At 38.5% G+C, this 12,931-nt stretch overlaps 1 protein-coding gene across 13 annotated transcripts in view; it reads left to right on the plus strand.

Annotated features, from left to right (window-relative positions):
* ryr2a (ryanodine receptor 2a (cardiac)) overlaps positions 1-12,931 on the plus strand; it is a 249,867-nt gene that overhangs the window by 133,445 nt on the left and 103,491 nt on the right. For all 13 annotated transcript variants that reach the window (XR_009815903.2, XM_061967101.1, XM_061967103.1 and 10 more), the window contains 6 exons: positions 2,058-2,173; positions 2,396-2,460; positions 2,621-2,742; positions 2,924-2,973; positions 4,698-4,758; positions 7,913-8,151. Coding sequence is in view for 12 of the 13 variants with exons in the window: in XM_061967101.1 (XP_061823085.1) it covers positions 2,058-2,173; positions 2,396-2,460; positions 2,621-2,742; positions 2,924-2,973; positions 4,698-4,758; positions 7,913-8,151 (653 nt within the window). In the remaining variant the exon portion in view is untranslated. The remainder of the gene's footprint in view (positions 1-2,057; positions 2,174-2,395; positions 2,461-2,620; positions 2,743-2,923; positions 2,974-4,697; positions 4,759-7,912; positions 8,152-12,931) is intronic.

Genomic DNA, 12,931 nt, shown 5'->3' on the forward strand with positions numbered 1-12,931 from the left:
TGTTGCCTTGACTTACCACCTCATGAAGATCATGGAGAAGATCATCATCAGACACCTCCGTCAGCTACGTACCCGTCACAGTTTGCTTATCGTCCGAGCATTGTGCTGCCTGATGCCATCATCTACCTGCTGCGTAGGGCCCTGTCCAGATGGGACAGGGCCTGGACTGGAATAAGCATAACTTTAACACTAGTCAAACAAAAGAGCTGGCGATTGACTTCCGGTGGTCAGCTCCACAACGGACATCCAGGGATCAGACATTGAGATAGTGGACTATTTTAAATACCTACACTCCTCGACAACAAACATCTTGTACAAGAAAGGCCAAAGTCGCATCCACCTCTTAAGGACACCGAGGTCATTTGGTGTTGGTTGGGTTACATGCTGCGCCTTCTTAGACACTGTGGTGGCTTCTACAGTGTTCTAGGGCATCGTGTGCTGGGGCAGGAGCAGCACGGTTATAGACAGAAATAGACTTAATAAACTGCTTAGGAGAGCTGACTGACAAACGGGACATCCATAATGGTCAACCTCTCTTCACCAAAACACAATACTGTGGAGGCCTTGAGCAGCTTCTTCAGCAACAGACTGTTACATCCGCAAGTAGGGAGAAGCGCTATCACAGTTAATTTCTCCCCACAACCCTAAGACTTATAACATACTTGTAAATACTGTATTGTGTATATATTGCTAATGTTTCTGGTGTGCAATATGTGTATTACTATAATGTTATTATTAGAGGTGTAACAATTGATCGATCTGTGCTCAGCAAGTTTGCCTTCTGGAAGATAGGTATCGATCCAGGATTGTTTTAAAAGGGAATTTTTATCGATACTAGAAAAAGGAAAACATTTGATTTAAGAACGGCAGACTTCATATGAAATTTAGCACTTTAAATCATAAGGGCGTTAAACTTTAAGTCTGTTTGCCAGGCTGTGACGTCATCAAAACAAAAATGGTGGATACCTACGGTGGTCGAGAAAGGTCATAACAAATGAAAATATAATTATTACAACAGAAAAACTTTCAGCTACAGCATGATTGCAAAAGCCACAACAAAGAAAAATGACACAACACAATAATATTAGGCTGCAACACAACTTCAAGCCACAAAGGGCGTGACCAACACAACGGAAGTGACACCAGTGCAAGTTATGGCGACGCACCATCAACAAGGATGAGAAGACACACATGCTTCTGCAAATCTGGGACGCTGTCCTTCATCGGCGACGCCAGGGTGGAGAACAGATACTGTATGGCCGGGTCAGGGAACTTTATTTAGCAGGTAAATCTACAGTTAAAATGTTGGTTACTGTACTTTGATTGAAATTTGCTTGAATATTGAAAACGTGAGCAGAAAGGTTTCCTCTTGTTAATTCAACCTAAAGTGTTGGTTGCACTTTATTCAAATTAAATGTGAATGCATTGGCCAATAATTGTTTACTTGCTTGTTTGTATCCATAATTAATTCATACCTAACTCCCATTTACAAGAAATAACAGGAATATAGGAAAATGCACCTGCAGTGTCCTGTATCCAGTATTTTTTTCACAGTCACACTGCTTGAATGTTGTTTGCTAAAAAGTTACTGAATAGATTTCAATTCACTGAATCGTTTCAGATTGTATTGTTCTAAAAAAACAACAATCTACCCTGAGTCGTATTGGCTACCACAAATTTTGAATCGAATCAAATCGTTGTTAAAGCAAATCATTACACCTGTAGTTATTCATTACTTTAATTTTCCAACTACACTTTACCTTTTTTATTACATTTATTTTTATTGAATCATGTTTACTCTTTATGCTGTATGTAAAAGGTACCCTGCAAATGCAGAATTTACCCACTGTGTAAAAGTATATCCTATCCTATTGTAAAATCACTCCGTCCCAGCATACATGTAAATAATGTGCTGTAATTTGCAAGATGTAAAACATGGGATAATTGGCCATGTGAACTATACCTTACTAACTAAAACTTTGGCCATAGTTTATCCTTCTGTTGGATGTCATAAGTAACATACAATATATCTACAAGAGTATGTTCATTGTTTTCAGAGGTGTGCAATTGCAGGAGTTGGACACACCAGCCATAGAGAAACGATTTGCATACACGTTCCTTCAGCAGCTCATCAAAAATGTAGACCAGGCCCAGGAGCACATGATGGAGTTTGGTGAGACTCGTTATACTTAATTTGATCAGATTTAACTCATTGTGTAATCCCTTTTACAGTCTTCAAGCAAATGTGCAGTCTTTACTTAATAGTTTGTAGAACAAGTAGTTCATAGAAAAAGATGCCTCATTTGTATGGTACTTATAGTTGCTCTTGAAATTATTCAATAACCATGTAAATTACATTTAAAATCTAAATAAACCAACCGTCTTTCCTCTGTAGACACTGAAACACGACCAAAAGGAGTGACGATTCCACATGAACAACAAATGAAGTTCTTTGGAAAGGTCGGCACTCATTAGTCTTTGAAATATGCCCCAAAATGTCTACTACTAATCATTAGTAATATTTACTATAAAACAGAATCAACCATGAATATAATTGTATTTAGTTCTATACCCTGGGTTTTGTTTTAATATTTTTACTCATTGTTAACGGAACCCACAGATTGTCTTGCCATTGGTGGATCAATACTTCAAAAACCACCGGCTGTACTTCCTATCCACATCAATCCATCCAATTAGCAGTGGTGGACATGCTTCCAATAAGGAGAAAGAAATGGTGACAAGGTAATATTATAAACAGAGGAAAGGCAAAAATATGATGTAGCAAACTCCTGTACCTTTGCTTCAAATTCAAAACGATTTGATTCTCATTCTTCATGGTCTGTTTTTCTCTTCAATGTCTCACAACTGTTTATTCTTCTTCTCCTCCTGCCTCTTCCTCTTCTTCATTTGATTTTTATTCTAGTCTTTTCTGCAAACTGGGAGTACTTGTCAGAAATAGGATATCCTTATTTGGTAAGAATGGTTTATGGCTATTTCTTGCACTTCTGATCACTTAACCAAACCCCTGTCCAGTACCAACTGCTACATGGGTTCATGCACTTTAATACTAAATCTCTTCACTTTTATTGAAATTATATTACTTCTTACTGAACCTTGTATATATAGTCATTTTAGCAAACAATAAATGAAGTATATATTTTTTTACTATTTCTACAATTAAACTCTTTGAAAATGTTTGGTTCTTAAATATTCAGCATCTTTATTTAGTTTATTTTCAGGAAAATCTGAAACACAATTGGTGTAATGGTGTGTAATTTCGACTATCCACCATGAATCCTAAGTATAGTATACTAATGAATTTTTGTTCAATTCAATTTCAATTCTGACTGTCCATAGTATTTGAAAGATCAGGTTTAAATGACTGGTGTCTAAGTAATACCCTCTGAGGGGTTGTCGACTGATTAATTATACGCTTCATTCTGTCCGATAAACACCAGATTGTTTGCACTACTTTATTGAGCAAATGTATTCATATAATCCTGAATAATGTTTTGATACCCCAAATCTTTACACTAAAACATTGATAATCATAGATCGTTTTCATTATCAATTTCCCATCACATTGTTACTGTATATCCTTACTTTACGTGTAGATCCATTGCAAAGTTTAAATTAGGGATGCACAGTGTTTTTCAGGACGATACCAATACCTTACTGCTTTGCAAGGTTAATACCAATAACCTATTCCTATTTATTATTTTTATTTTATTTTATGTTTAACTGTAATTTGTGCACACCTGGAGGTAAGGAAGACTCAAACAAAGGTGGATTTTTCAAACTATATCCGTGTACCAGTAGATGTATTCTGGCAAAAGCCATTATCTTCAACCATGGTAAAGAAGAAAGATTTCATGATGAAATCATAGCCCTTGGGTCGTCTCTGGCAAACGTATTGCACTTTGAAAACGCTCTGCAGCAATAGCAACAAAACCCAGTGCTTTTTTTCTTTAACAGCGTAGATGTCTTTATGGGCTTTCAAAACACAAATGTAGCGATGCTGGCATTTCAGGAGGCTAATAAGGCTTGATATGTTGAAGCTGAATGTTTTTTCCCTTTTTGTGGAATGTTTTGGCATTTGGCGCAAATAGCACTCGAACATTTTTCCTCTAAAACAGTGAAGAAGTCTTAAACAATCGACACCATGTTTGTTCTAATGAACTCAAAGGAAGTTTATGAAAGCACAGCGCATTGGAGAAAAAGAGCACTTTGTTTGCTTAACCCAACCCACCAACAGCACATTAGGGGTAATCCCGCCTCATTGGATACAATTATACCTATTCTTAAATTTTTTCGCTGTGACATCATATCAGCCCCATAATTATCGGTCAGTTTGAAAATAAACACATATAACCTGTTTTGGTCATAGTTATTTTGTTCAGCCAGCATTCCTCAGTCCTCTGCACATTACAACAGTTTGTGATACGCCTCAAAGTAAAGAGATGTTCAAATAAGTTTTAACTTTGATTCATATTAGCGCATTTGTATGGTTATGGATAACTTTTTCAAATCGTGTAGTTTTCAACCAGAACATCTTTTTTCTTTGAATGTATCTGCATATATAAGGAATGTGATGACTTGTGCTTGGTGATTTGAGTTCACACACAAATTTATAATCTCAAAATAAGTAGGTTTGTTTTTTGTTTTTTTAAATCAGGAGATCTTGTTTCCATTTACAGGTAACAACGCCACATCCATTATCAACTGTTTGCAAATACTGGGGCAGAGTCTGGATGCCAGGTAAGGTAAATTAATTTGGGATGTTAGAGTACATCCATCCATCCATCCATTTTCTACCGCTTGTTCCTTTTGGGATCGCGGGGGGGGCTGCAGCCTATCTCAGCTGCATTCGGGCGGAAGGCGGTGTACACCCTGGACAAGAACAGTGTCCATCTATCCATCAGTGTGCAGTTTAGATATCTCTGAATGGACACAAAAGGCATGTGTGTTCAATCGAGATAGCAATGCTGTTCTCATGCCAAAATGTCATAGAGAATTATTTTAACATATGTTTTTGCCCACGCTATTCAAGGTGGTTATGAATGGCGAAAAAAACGGCAAGTAATTGAGCCACCCATACAAATGTTGGTTTTTGACTTGCGGCTCACTTCCCTTCCCTTCCAATACTTCTTGCTAGCTTAAAGTTTACATTCTCTTCCAATCATCATTTACTAAAAAGAGACTTGTACTTATTAGACTAGACTTAGCTCCAAAACCTTCCCCGTCTCTCTTTAATTGCAGTTCACATATTTTAAAACAGTGCAGTTATAGTTAAAATACACATAACCCATCACTTAACCTTGCTCTCTTATTCAGCATTGCTCCAAGCACATGTAGACACCCACTTTCACAAGAACACACTTTTGTAGACAATGTATGCCCACGCATGTACACACATACAGTACACACCCTCCAGCTAAATGTTTGCACTCTCTATCATTCATTCAGCTTGCACACACGCACTGACATCACTCACATTTAGTAAAACAAATATTCCAAAACACAAATACAGTACATTAATCATTAATCATCATTAGTCTTTGAAGTCTTTGATTAAAATTCTGGCAGCAAGAAAACATGTTAACAGTCCCAATTGGTGGGATGAATATAAATAAGGCACAGTTAGATCTGTGTTCTGTGGGGGGAAAAAACAGCCTAACCCCAGTATTTTCTGAGGAAAAAGTTCAAAATAAAAAGTTATTTTTTAAAATGTTTGCGAATTTGCAGGGATTGAATGCTGAATCGTGAATATATGGGGAACCCCTGTGGCCTATATACATTTAGTTGTTTTTTTGTTTGTTTTTTAACAATGTGCTTCATTTTATTTTGGTGCGAATTTTTGCATTAAATATAATAGGAAAAGTGACCACAAAATCATTCCTTTGTCATTTTTTTCAGTTATCATTTAAAAAAAATCTCAGTGGAATATTTCATTGTTAAAGGGGAACTGTACTTTTTTTGGAATTTTGCCTATTGTTCACAATCATTATGAAAGACAAGACAACATATATATATTTGTAATGCATTCTAACTAATAAATAAACATACTTAAAAGTCTGCCTACAATGGAGTCAATGGGAGGTCCTCTAATCCGCCCATAAAGCCGTCTAACTATCCATCCATCTTCTTCCGCTTATCTGAGGTCAGGTCGCGGGGGCAGCAGCCTAAGCAGGGAAGCCCAGACTTCCCTCTCCCCAGCCACTTCGTCCAGCTCTTCCCGGGGGATCCCGAGGCGTTCCCAGGCCAGCCGGGAGACAGTCTTCCCAACGTGTCCTGGGTCTTCCCCGTGGCCTGCTACCGGTCGGACGTGCACCTAGGGAGGTGTTTAGGGACTCCAAGTCCGAGTCCATGGTTCTCGCCCGGAGAAGGGTGGAGTGCCATCTCCGGGTTGCGGAGGAGACCCGGCCCAAAGTGGAGGAGTTCAAGTACCTGGGAGTCTTGTTCACGAGTGAGAGAAGAGTGGATCGTGAGATCGACAGGCGGATCGGTGCGGCGTCTTCAGTAATGCGGACGCTGTATCGATTCGTTGTGGTGAAGAAGGAGCTGAGCCGGAAGGCAAAGCTCTCAATTTACCGGTCGATCTACGTTCCCATCCTCATCTATGGTCATGAGCTTTGGGTTATGACCGAAAGGACAAGATCACGGGTACAAGCGGCCGAAATGAGTTTCCTCCGCCGGATGGCGGGGCTCTCCCTTAGAGATAGGGTGAGAAGCTCTGTCATCCGAGGGGAGCTCAAAGTAAAGCCGCTGTTCCTTCACATCGAGAGGAGCCAGGTGAGGTGGTTCGGGCATCTGGTCAGGATGCCACCCGATCGCCGTCTAACTAACAATCCAAAAAGCGGCAACAATACTCTTTTACATTTTGTGACTTGGATATTAACCAAGTATTAGTGACATTGTTATTATAAGCGCTAACACAGACAAACAATTTTCAGCGACGCATTGTCAAAGAGAACTAACTTGCTTGTAGTTTCCATATTGACGTCATGAGCTGGTGAGCTGCTTTCTCGGCTTGGCATTCACAAAAGTTTATTCTAGATCATCCATTATGCCTCTCACCTTGATAGTCGAAGGAGGAGGACATAATCCGACAAGTTGGTCAACTTTGGCATCCAGTATAGACTTGGAAATGTTGAGAAAGACACAAAAAGACGCTTGGTTCCACCCCCCTTTTTATGCGAGTATTGAGTTATTCTTCATCTAAATGGGAATATATGAACATCCTATCAGTCGACATCTTAAGCAGACCTTGTACAGTAAGTGATGTTTTATTATGTTTACTGGCTCTCATGAGGTCTGCAGTGAGTAGTAATCAGTGTTGTCAAAGGAAAAAGCAAACGTAGTGATGCATTTGTGAAATTAATGCACCGCCGTATACTTTAAATGAGCACAATATGTAAATATGACATGTTATTATGAATGTGCCTGTGGCTGCATTCCATTTATACTTACAGTGTGTATATAAAACATTGATGATCCATTGTAAGCAGACCTTTGTTTGCATGTATTCACGAGTTAGAATGCATGTTCTTATCTTACATAAGGATTGTGATTGATAGAAAAAATTCCCCAAAAAATGCAGTTCCCCTTTAAATTTGCTAGGGGTCTGAAGCTGTAATTTTACTTTTAGTTTGATTATAATTTGATCCAGATTGTGTATTTAAAAGCTATTTAAACTGAACATACCTGCCATAAATACAGAAAATGCTAATAATTATAATGTATGCCTTTTGTAATTTTTTTATACTTATGTGGAATTTTATAACATGTTGTTCCCTTGAATTATTTAATCTATTAGGAATGAAAACCATTTTCTATCCTACTAAAAGGCTACAAGTAGTAAATAAAAAAAACTAAAAACAACAATATTAACAACAAACTCCTCTTTTATCAGGACAGTGATGAAGACAGGATTGGAGTTGGTCAAGGCAGCATTGCGGTCATACTTTGCCAGTGCAGCAGAGGATCTGGAAAAGACCCAAGAGAACCTGAAGCTTGGCCAATTTACTCACAGTAGAGAGCAGCCCCAAGGTGCCACTCAGATCATCAACTATACCACTTTTGGCCTGCTTCCCATCCTATCTTCTTTATTTGAACACATTGGACAGAACACTTTTGGAGAAGATTTGATAGGTGCGTATTTACATATTACTAAACTTTTTGTTGACTAATATGATGTTTAACTGAGATGTTTAGTTTTTACTTGGTTATGGTTATCGTTATGGTGTTAGTTTATTTCGAACCTGTATACAATTACAATAAGATACATCAGATATTTCCAGTTTCTCATTACAGAATGTACGAAAAGAAGTAGGAGGTAGCAGAGCTTATTTAATCCTACCCCTTTTCGTATCATAGCAGTTTTTAACACATTTGTTTGTATTCAATTTGTAACACAACAGCGAAAACATTTATAAATGAATAAATAATTAGACAAATGAGTAAGTAATTATTAAATACACAAACAAAAAGTAAATTAAGTTCTCCTAAATAAATAGTTAAGTAATTTATGGTTCATGTTATGACAGGGGTGTCCAAACAAGTTTAATAAGAAGACTGCCCCTCAAAGTGTTTTTATGCCCAAACCTTGTCCCCCTTGTGAATTGAATCAGAGCAATCCTGTCGCCCTCTCGTGCGCGAAGGCAGATTTGATTGTCAATAACCATGATTTTCATTTGGAAAGTTCTTCAGCACAGCATCAATTGATATCACCCAACCCAAACAACTTTTCCCATTCATGGTATAAGTTAACTATAACCAACAAATAAAGTCAACACACTGTTGCACATAACACACCTCCTGCTCATTGAACTTCGTGGACATTATAAAACATGTTCAAGCACTATAAGTTATTTTAAATTACACATATATATATATCCATTATAGTGCGTGATGGGTGATATGCAAAACACTCTCTCCACACTTCCCCTTGTTTAGCGCATTTTAGCTGCTTGATATTTCTGATTGATTACAAAACTTTAGGGAGGTCGTCAGGGAAGTAAACAAGGTAGGAGTCAAACTTTCACATACTCTTAATATTCAAGGGTTTATCTTTTATATTTCATATTGCATTGTCGTCAGGGTCTGATGTGGGAGGGGTTGTTAAACTTGAAGTAGTTGAAGTCATGTGTTGTTGTTTAGTCTGGTATAGCTTTCTTTAATCAATGCAAACTGAAGTGTTACTTTGGTACAAAAGATGGTTGCTACGTCACAATCAACACTTTGCTGTGTGGCAAAAAAAGCACCGTAATGTGTGTATTTGTGCATGCTTGTCAGTGTGTGTGTGTGTGTGTGTGTGTGTGTGTGTGTGTGCGCGCGTGTGTGCGTGCGCGCCCGCGTTTGCAATTACCCTCGGAAATATGGCTTTACCGCAGTTATAGTGTATTCTTCCATTTTTGGCAAACTTCCCTCTTCAATTTGGTATGAAAATAAAATGCAGACTTAAAGCATTGTGACCGCAGGTTACGTGAAACAGCTGTGTAAACATGATCACTCTGAGACAGCACACACAGTTGGAATAAAAAATAATAAAACAAACAACTGAAGTTAGTGTAGGGATTTAAATATCAAATGTATTTAATTATATTTTAATGACAATACACATATGGGACTTGCCGTAATGCCCTAAAAAATTTACCAACATCGACGGCAAGAACATGCCGTGACTGGCCTTGACTTTTTACTTGTTAATAGACGAGGGATGTAACGATGAACAGTATAATGATAATTTGCGATAAAATTTCCGAGGGTTAGTAATACCTTCAAATTTTTTAATTACCGAAAACCTGTCATTTATTAATGCATTTTAGGCAACATGAAGTCAGGCGCATGCACACGAGCGTCGTTTGGCTTGATAATCATGGCGGACAAGCTACACAGACTTTGCTCTGGAGATTTCCCCTCGAAGTAAACGGAGCCAAGCGCTTAGTTTAACGTCATGCGTTTAAGAGTGCACTGTTGTGTTTAGATGGAGACAGGTGTGGACAATATCGGAAACAGACGCACTTGTCCCAACACTAAAAGTATTAAGTGCAGGAGAAAAATATTTGATGTTGCTTTTATTTTCTCAATACAGTGTCCATCAGCTGCTGTGACTGAGTTATTGACATGCGGAAACATGCAGCAGGAGATATGTCGTGAACATTGTCAGAACTTGTTTATAAAGTACTTTGTTTGTTTACTGGGATGCTCACTCGTCCTTTATTTAACTGCAACTGTATCAGTGATCAAATAACATCAATACTAGCTAAAATGTTTTGTCATCTCATCGAATTGAACGCTGGCTGTGAAGAACAGGGGCGCCGCTAGGGATTTTGGGCCCCATGAAAAGAATCTTTATAGGGCCCCCAACACAGTGTCATTATTTTTTCTGTATTATAATTTCATCATCATTAGGGGCCTCTCTGGGCCCCTCTCCATCATGGGCCCCTAGAATCCGTCTCCTTTACCCCCCCCTTTTCGGCGCCCCTGGTGAAGAATATGTATGAGGTGTCACTCCTCTTTATTTTTGTTGGCCAAACCGATGCACTGAACCACAAGGAGGCGTTGTTGGAGAAGAACAAAGCTTGTTTATTAGACTTATACGTGTGCATTAATCATGCTGTTTAATCAGCAGCATCTTGATATGCCACGCCTGTGAGGTGGGATAGATTATCTTGACAAAAATAAGTGCTCACTAGCACAAATTTAGACAGATTTGTGAACAAACAGCTGACAAGTTGATATTAATAATGAATAAAAAAAACTGTTTTTATATATATATATATATATATATACATATATATATATATATATGTGTGTGTATATATATATATATGTATAAAATGTATATTAGTATTAAATATACTATTATGTTATATATATATATATATATATATATATATATATATATATATATATATATATATGTGTGTGTGGGAAAAAAATCACAAGACTATTTCATCTCTACAGGCCTGTTTCATGAGGGGGGGGTCCCTCAATCATCAGGAGATTTTAATGGGAGCATTCACATACCATGGATTATATAGGGCACAGAGTGGGTGGGTACAGGCTGGTGTAGGGGCGTGGTGATTGGCTCATGTGTTACCTAGGAGGTGTTTCCGTCTGTGGCGGCATGCTGTTACAATTTCGCTGCGCTTGTTGAGGGATGACAGGTCTGGACGGTAAATAATAAACAGTTTTTCTTTCAAGCATAGGTTGCATCTTTTATTACCACTATTGTAAGGTGTGCTGGATGCAAGAATTTGCCATGTTATTGAATATTCAACATTATTGTCTTTGAGGTCCCAAATGTGTTTGGGACCTCAAAGACAATAATGTTGAATATTCAATAACATGGCAAATTCTTGCATCCAGCACACCTTACAATAGTAAGAATTTGCCATGTTATTGAATATTCAACATTATTGTCTTTGAGGTCCCAAATGTGTTTGGGACCTCAAAGACAATAATGTTGAATATTCAATAACATGGCAAATTCTTGCATCCAGCACACCTTACAATAGTGGTAATAAAAGATGCAACCTATGCTTGAAAGAAAAACTGTTTATTATTTACCCTCCAGACCTGTCATCCCTCAACAAGCGCAGCGAAATTGTAACAGCATGCCGCCACAGACGGAAACACCTCCTAGGTAACACATGAGCCAATCACCACGCCCCTACACCAGCCTGTACCCACCCACTCTGTGCCCTATATAATCCATGGTATGTGAATGCTCCCATTAAAATCTCCTGATGATTGAGGGACCCCCCCCCCCTCATGAAACAGGCCTGTAGAGATGAAATAGTCTTGTGATTTTTTTCCCACACACACATATATTGCGCTCTACTACGGTATCGAGCACTATTTTTTGGATAACCTTATTAAGACATATATATATATATATATATATTAGATATATATGTATATATATACTGTATATACAAAAGTGTTCCTCAATGAATCAATAAAGTACTATCTATCTATCTATATATACAGGTAAAAGCCAGTAAATTAGAATATTTTGAAAAACTTGATTTATTTCAGTAATTGCATTCAAAAGGTGTAACTTGTACATTATATTTATTCATTGCACACAGACTGATGCATTCAAATGTTTATTTCATTTAATTGTGATGATTTGAAGTGGCAACAAATGAAAATCCAAAATTCCGTGTGTCACAAAATTAGAATATTACTTAAGGCTAATACAAAAAAGGGATTTTTAGAAATGTTGGCCAACTGAAAAGTATGAAAATGAAAAATATGAGCATGTACAATACTCAATACTTGGTTGGAGCTCCTTTTGCCTCAATTACTGCGTTAATGCGGCGTGGCATGGAGTCGATGAGTTTCTGGCACTGCTCAGGTGTTATGAGAGCCCAGGTTGCTCTGATAGTGGCCTTCAACTCTTCTGTGTTTTTGGGTCTGGCATTCTGCATCTTCCTTTTCACAATACCCCACAGATTTTCTATGGGGCTAAGGTCAGGGGAGTTGGCGGGCCAATTTAGAACAGAAATACCATGGTCCGTAAACCAGGGACGGGTAGATTTTGCGCTGTGTGCAGGCGCCAAGTCCTGTTGGAACTTGAAATCTCCATCTCCATAGAGCAGGTCAGCAGCAGGAAGCATGAAGTGCTCTAAAACTTGCTGGTAGACTGCTGCGTTGACCCTGGATCTCAGGAAACAGAGTGGACCGACACCAGCAGATGACATGGCACCCCAAACCATCACTGATGGTGGAAACTTTACACTAGACTTCAGGCAACGTGGATCCTGTGCCTCTCCTGTCTTCCTCCAGACTCTGGGACCTCGATTTCCAAAGGAAATGCAAAATTTGCATGGTTGGGTGATGGTTTGGGGTGCCATGTCATCTGCTGGTGTCGGTCCACTCTGTTTCCTGAGATCCAGGGTCAACGCAGCCGTCTACCAGC

Source organism: Nerophis lumbriciformis, linkage group LG11, assembly GCF_033978685.3.
Source record: "Nerophis lumbriciformis linkage group LG11, RoL_Nlum_v2.1, whole genome shotgun sequence".
Lineage (NCBI taxonomy): Eukaryota > Metazoa > Chordata > Actinopteri > Syngnathiformes > Syngnathidae > Nerophis > Nerophis lumbriciformis.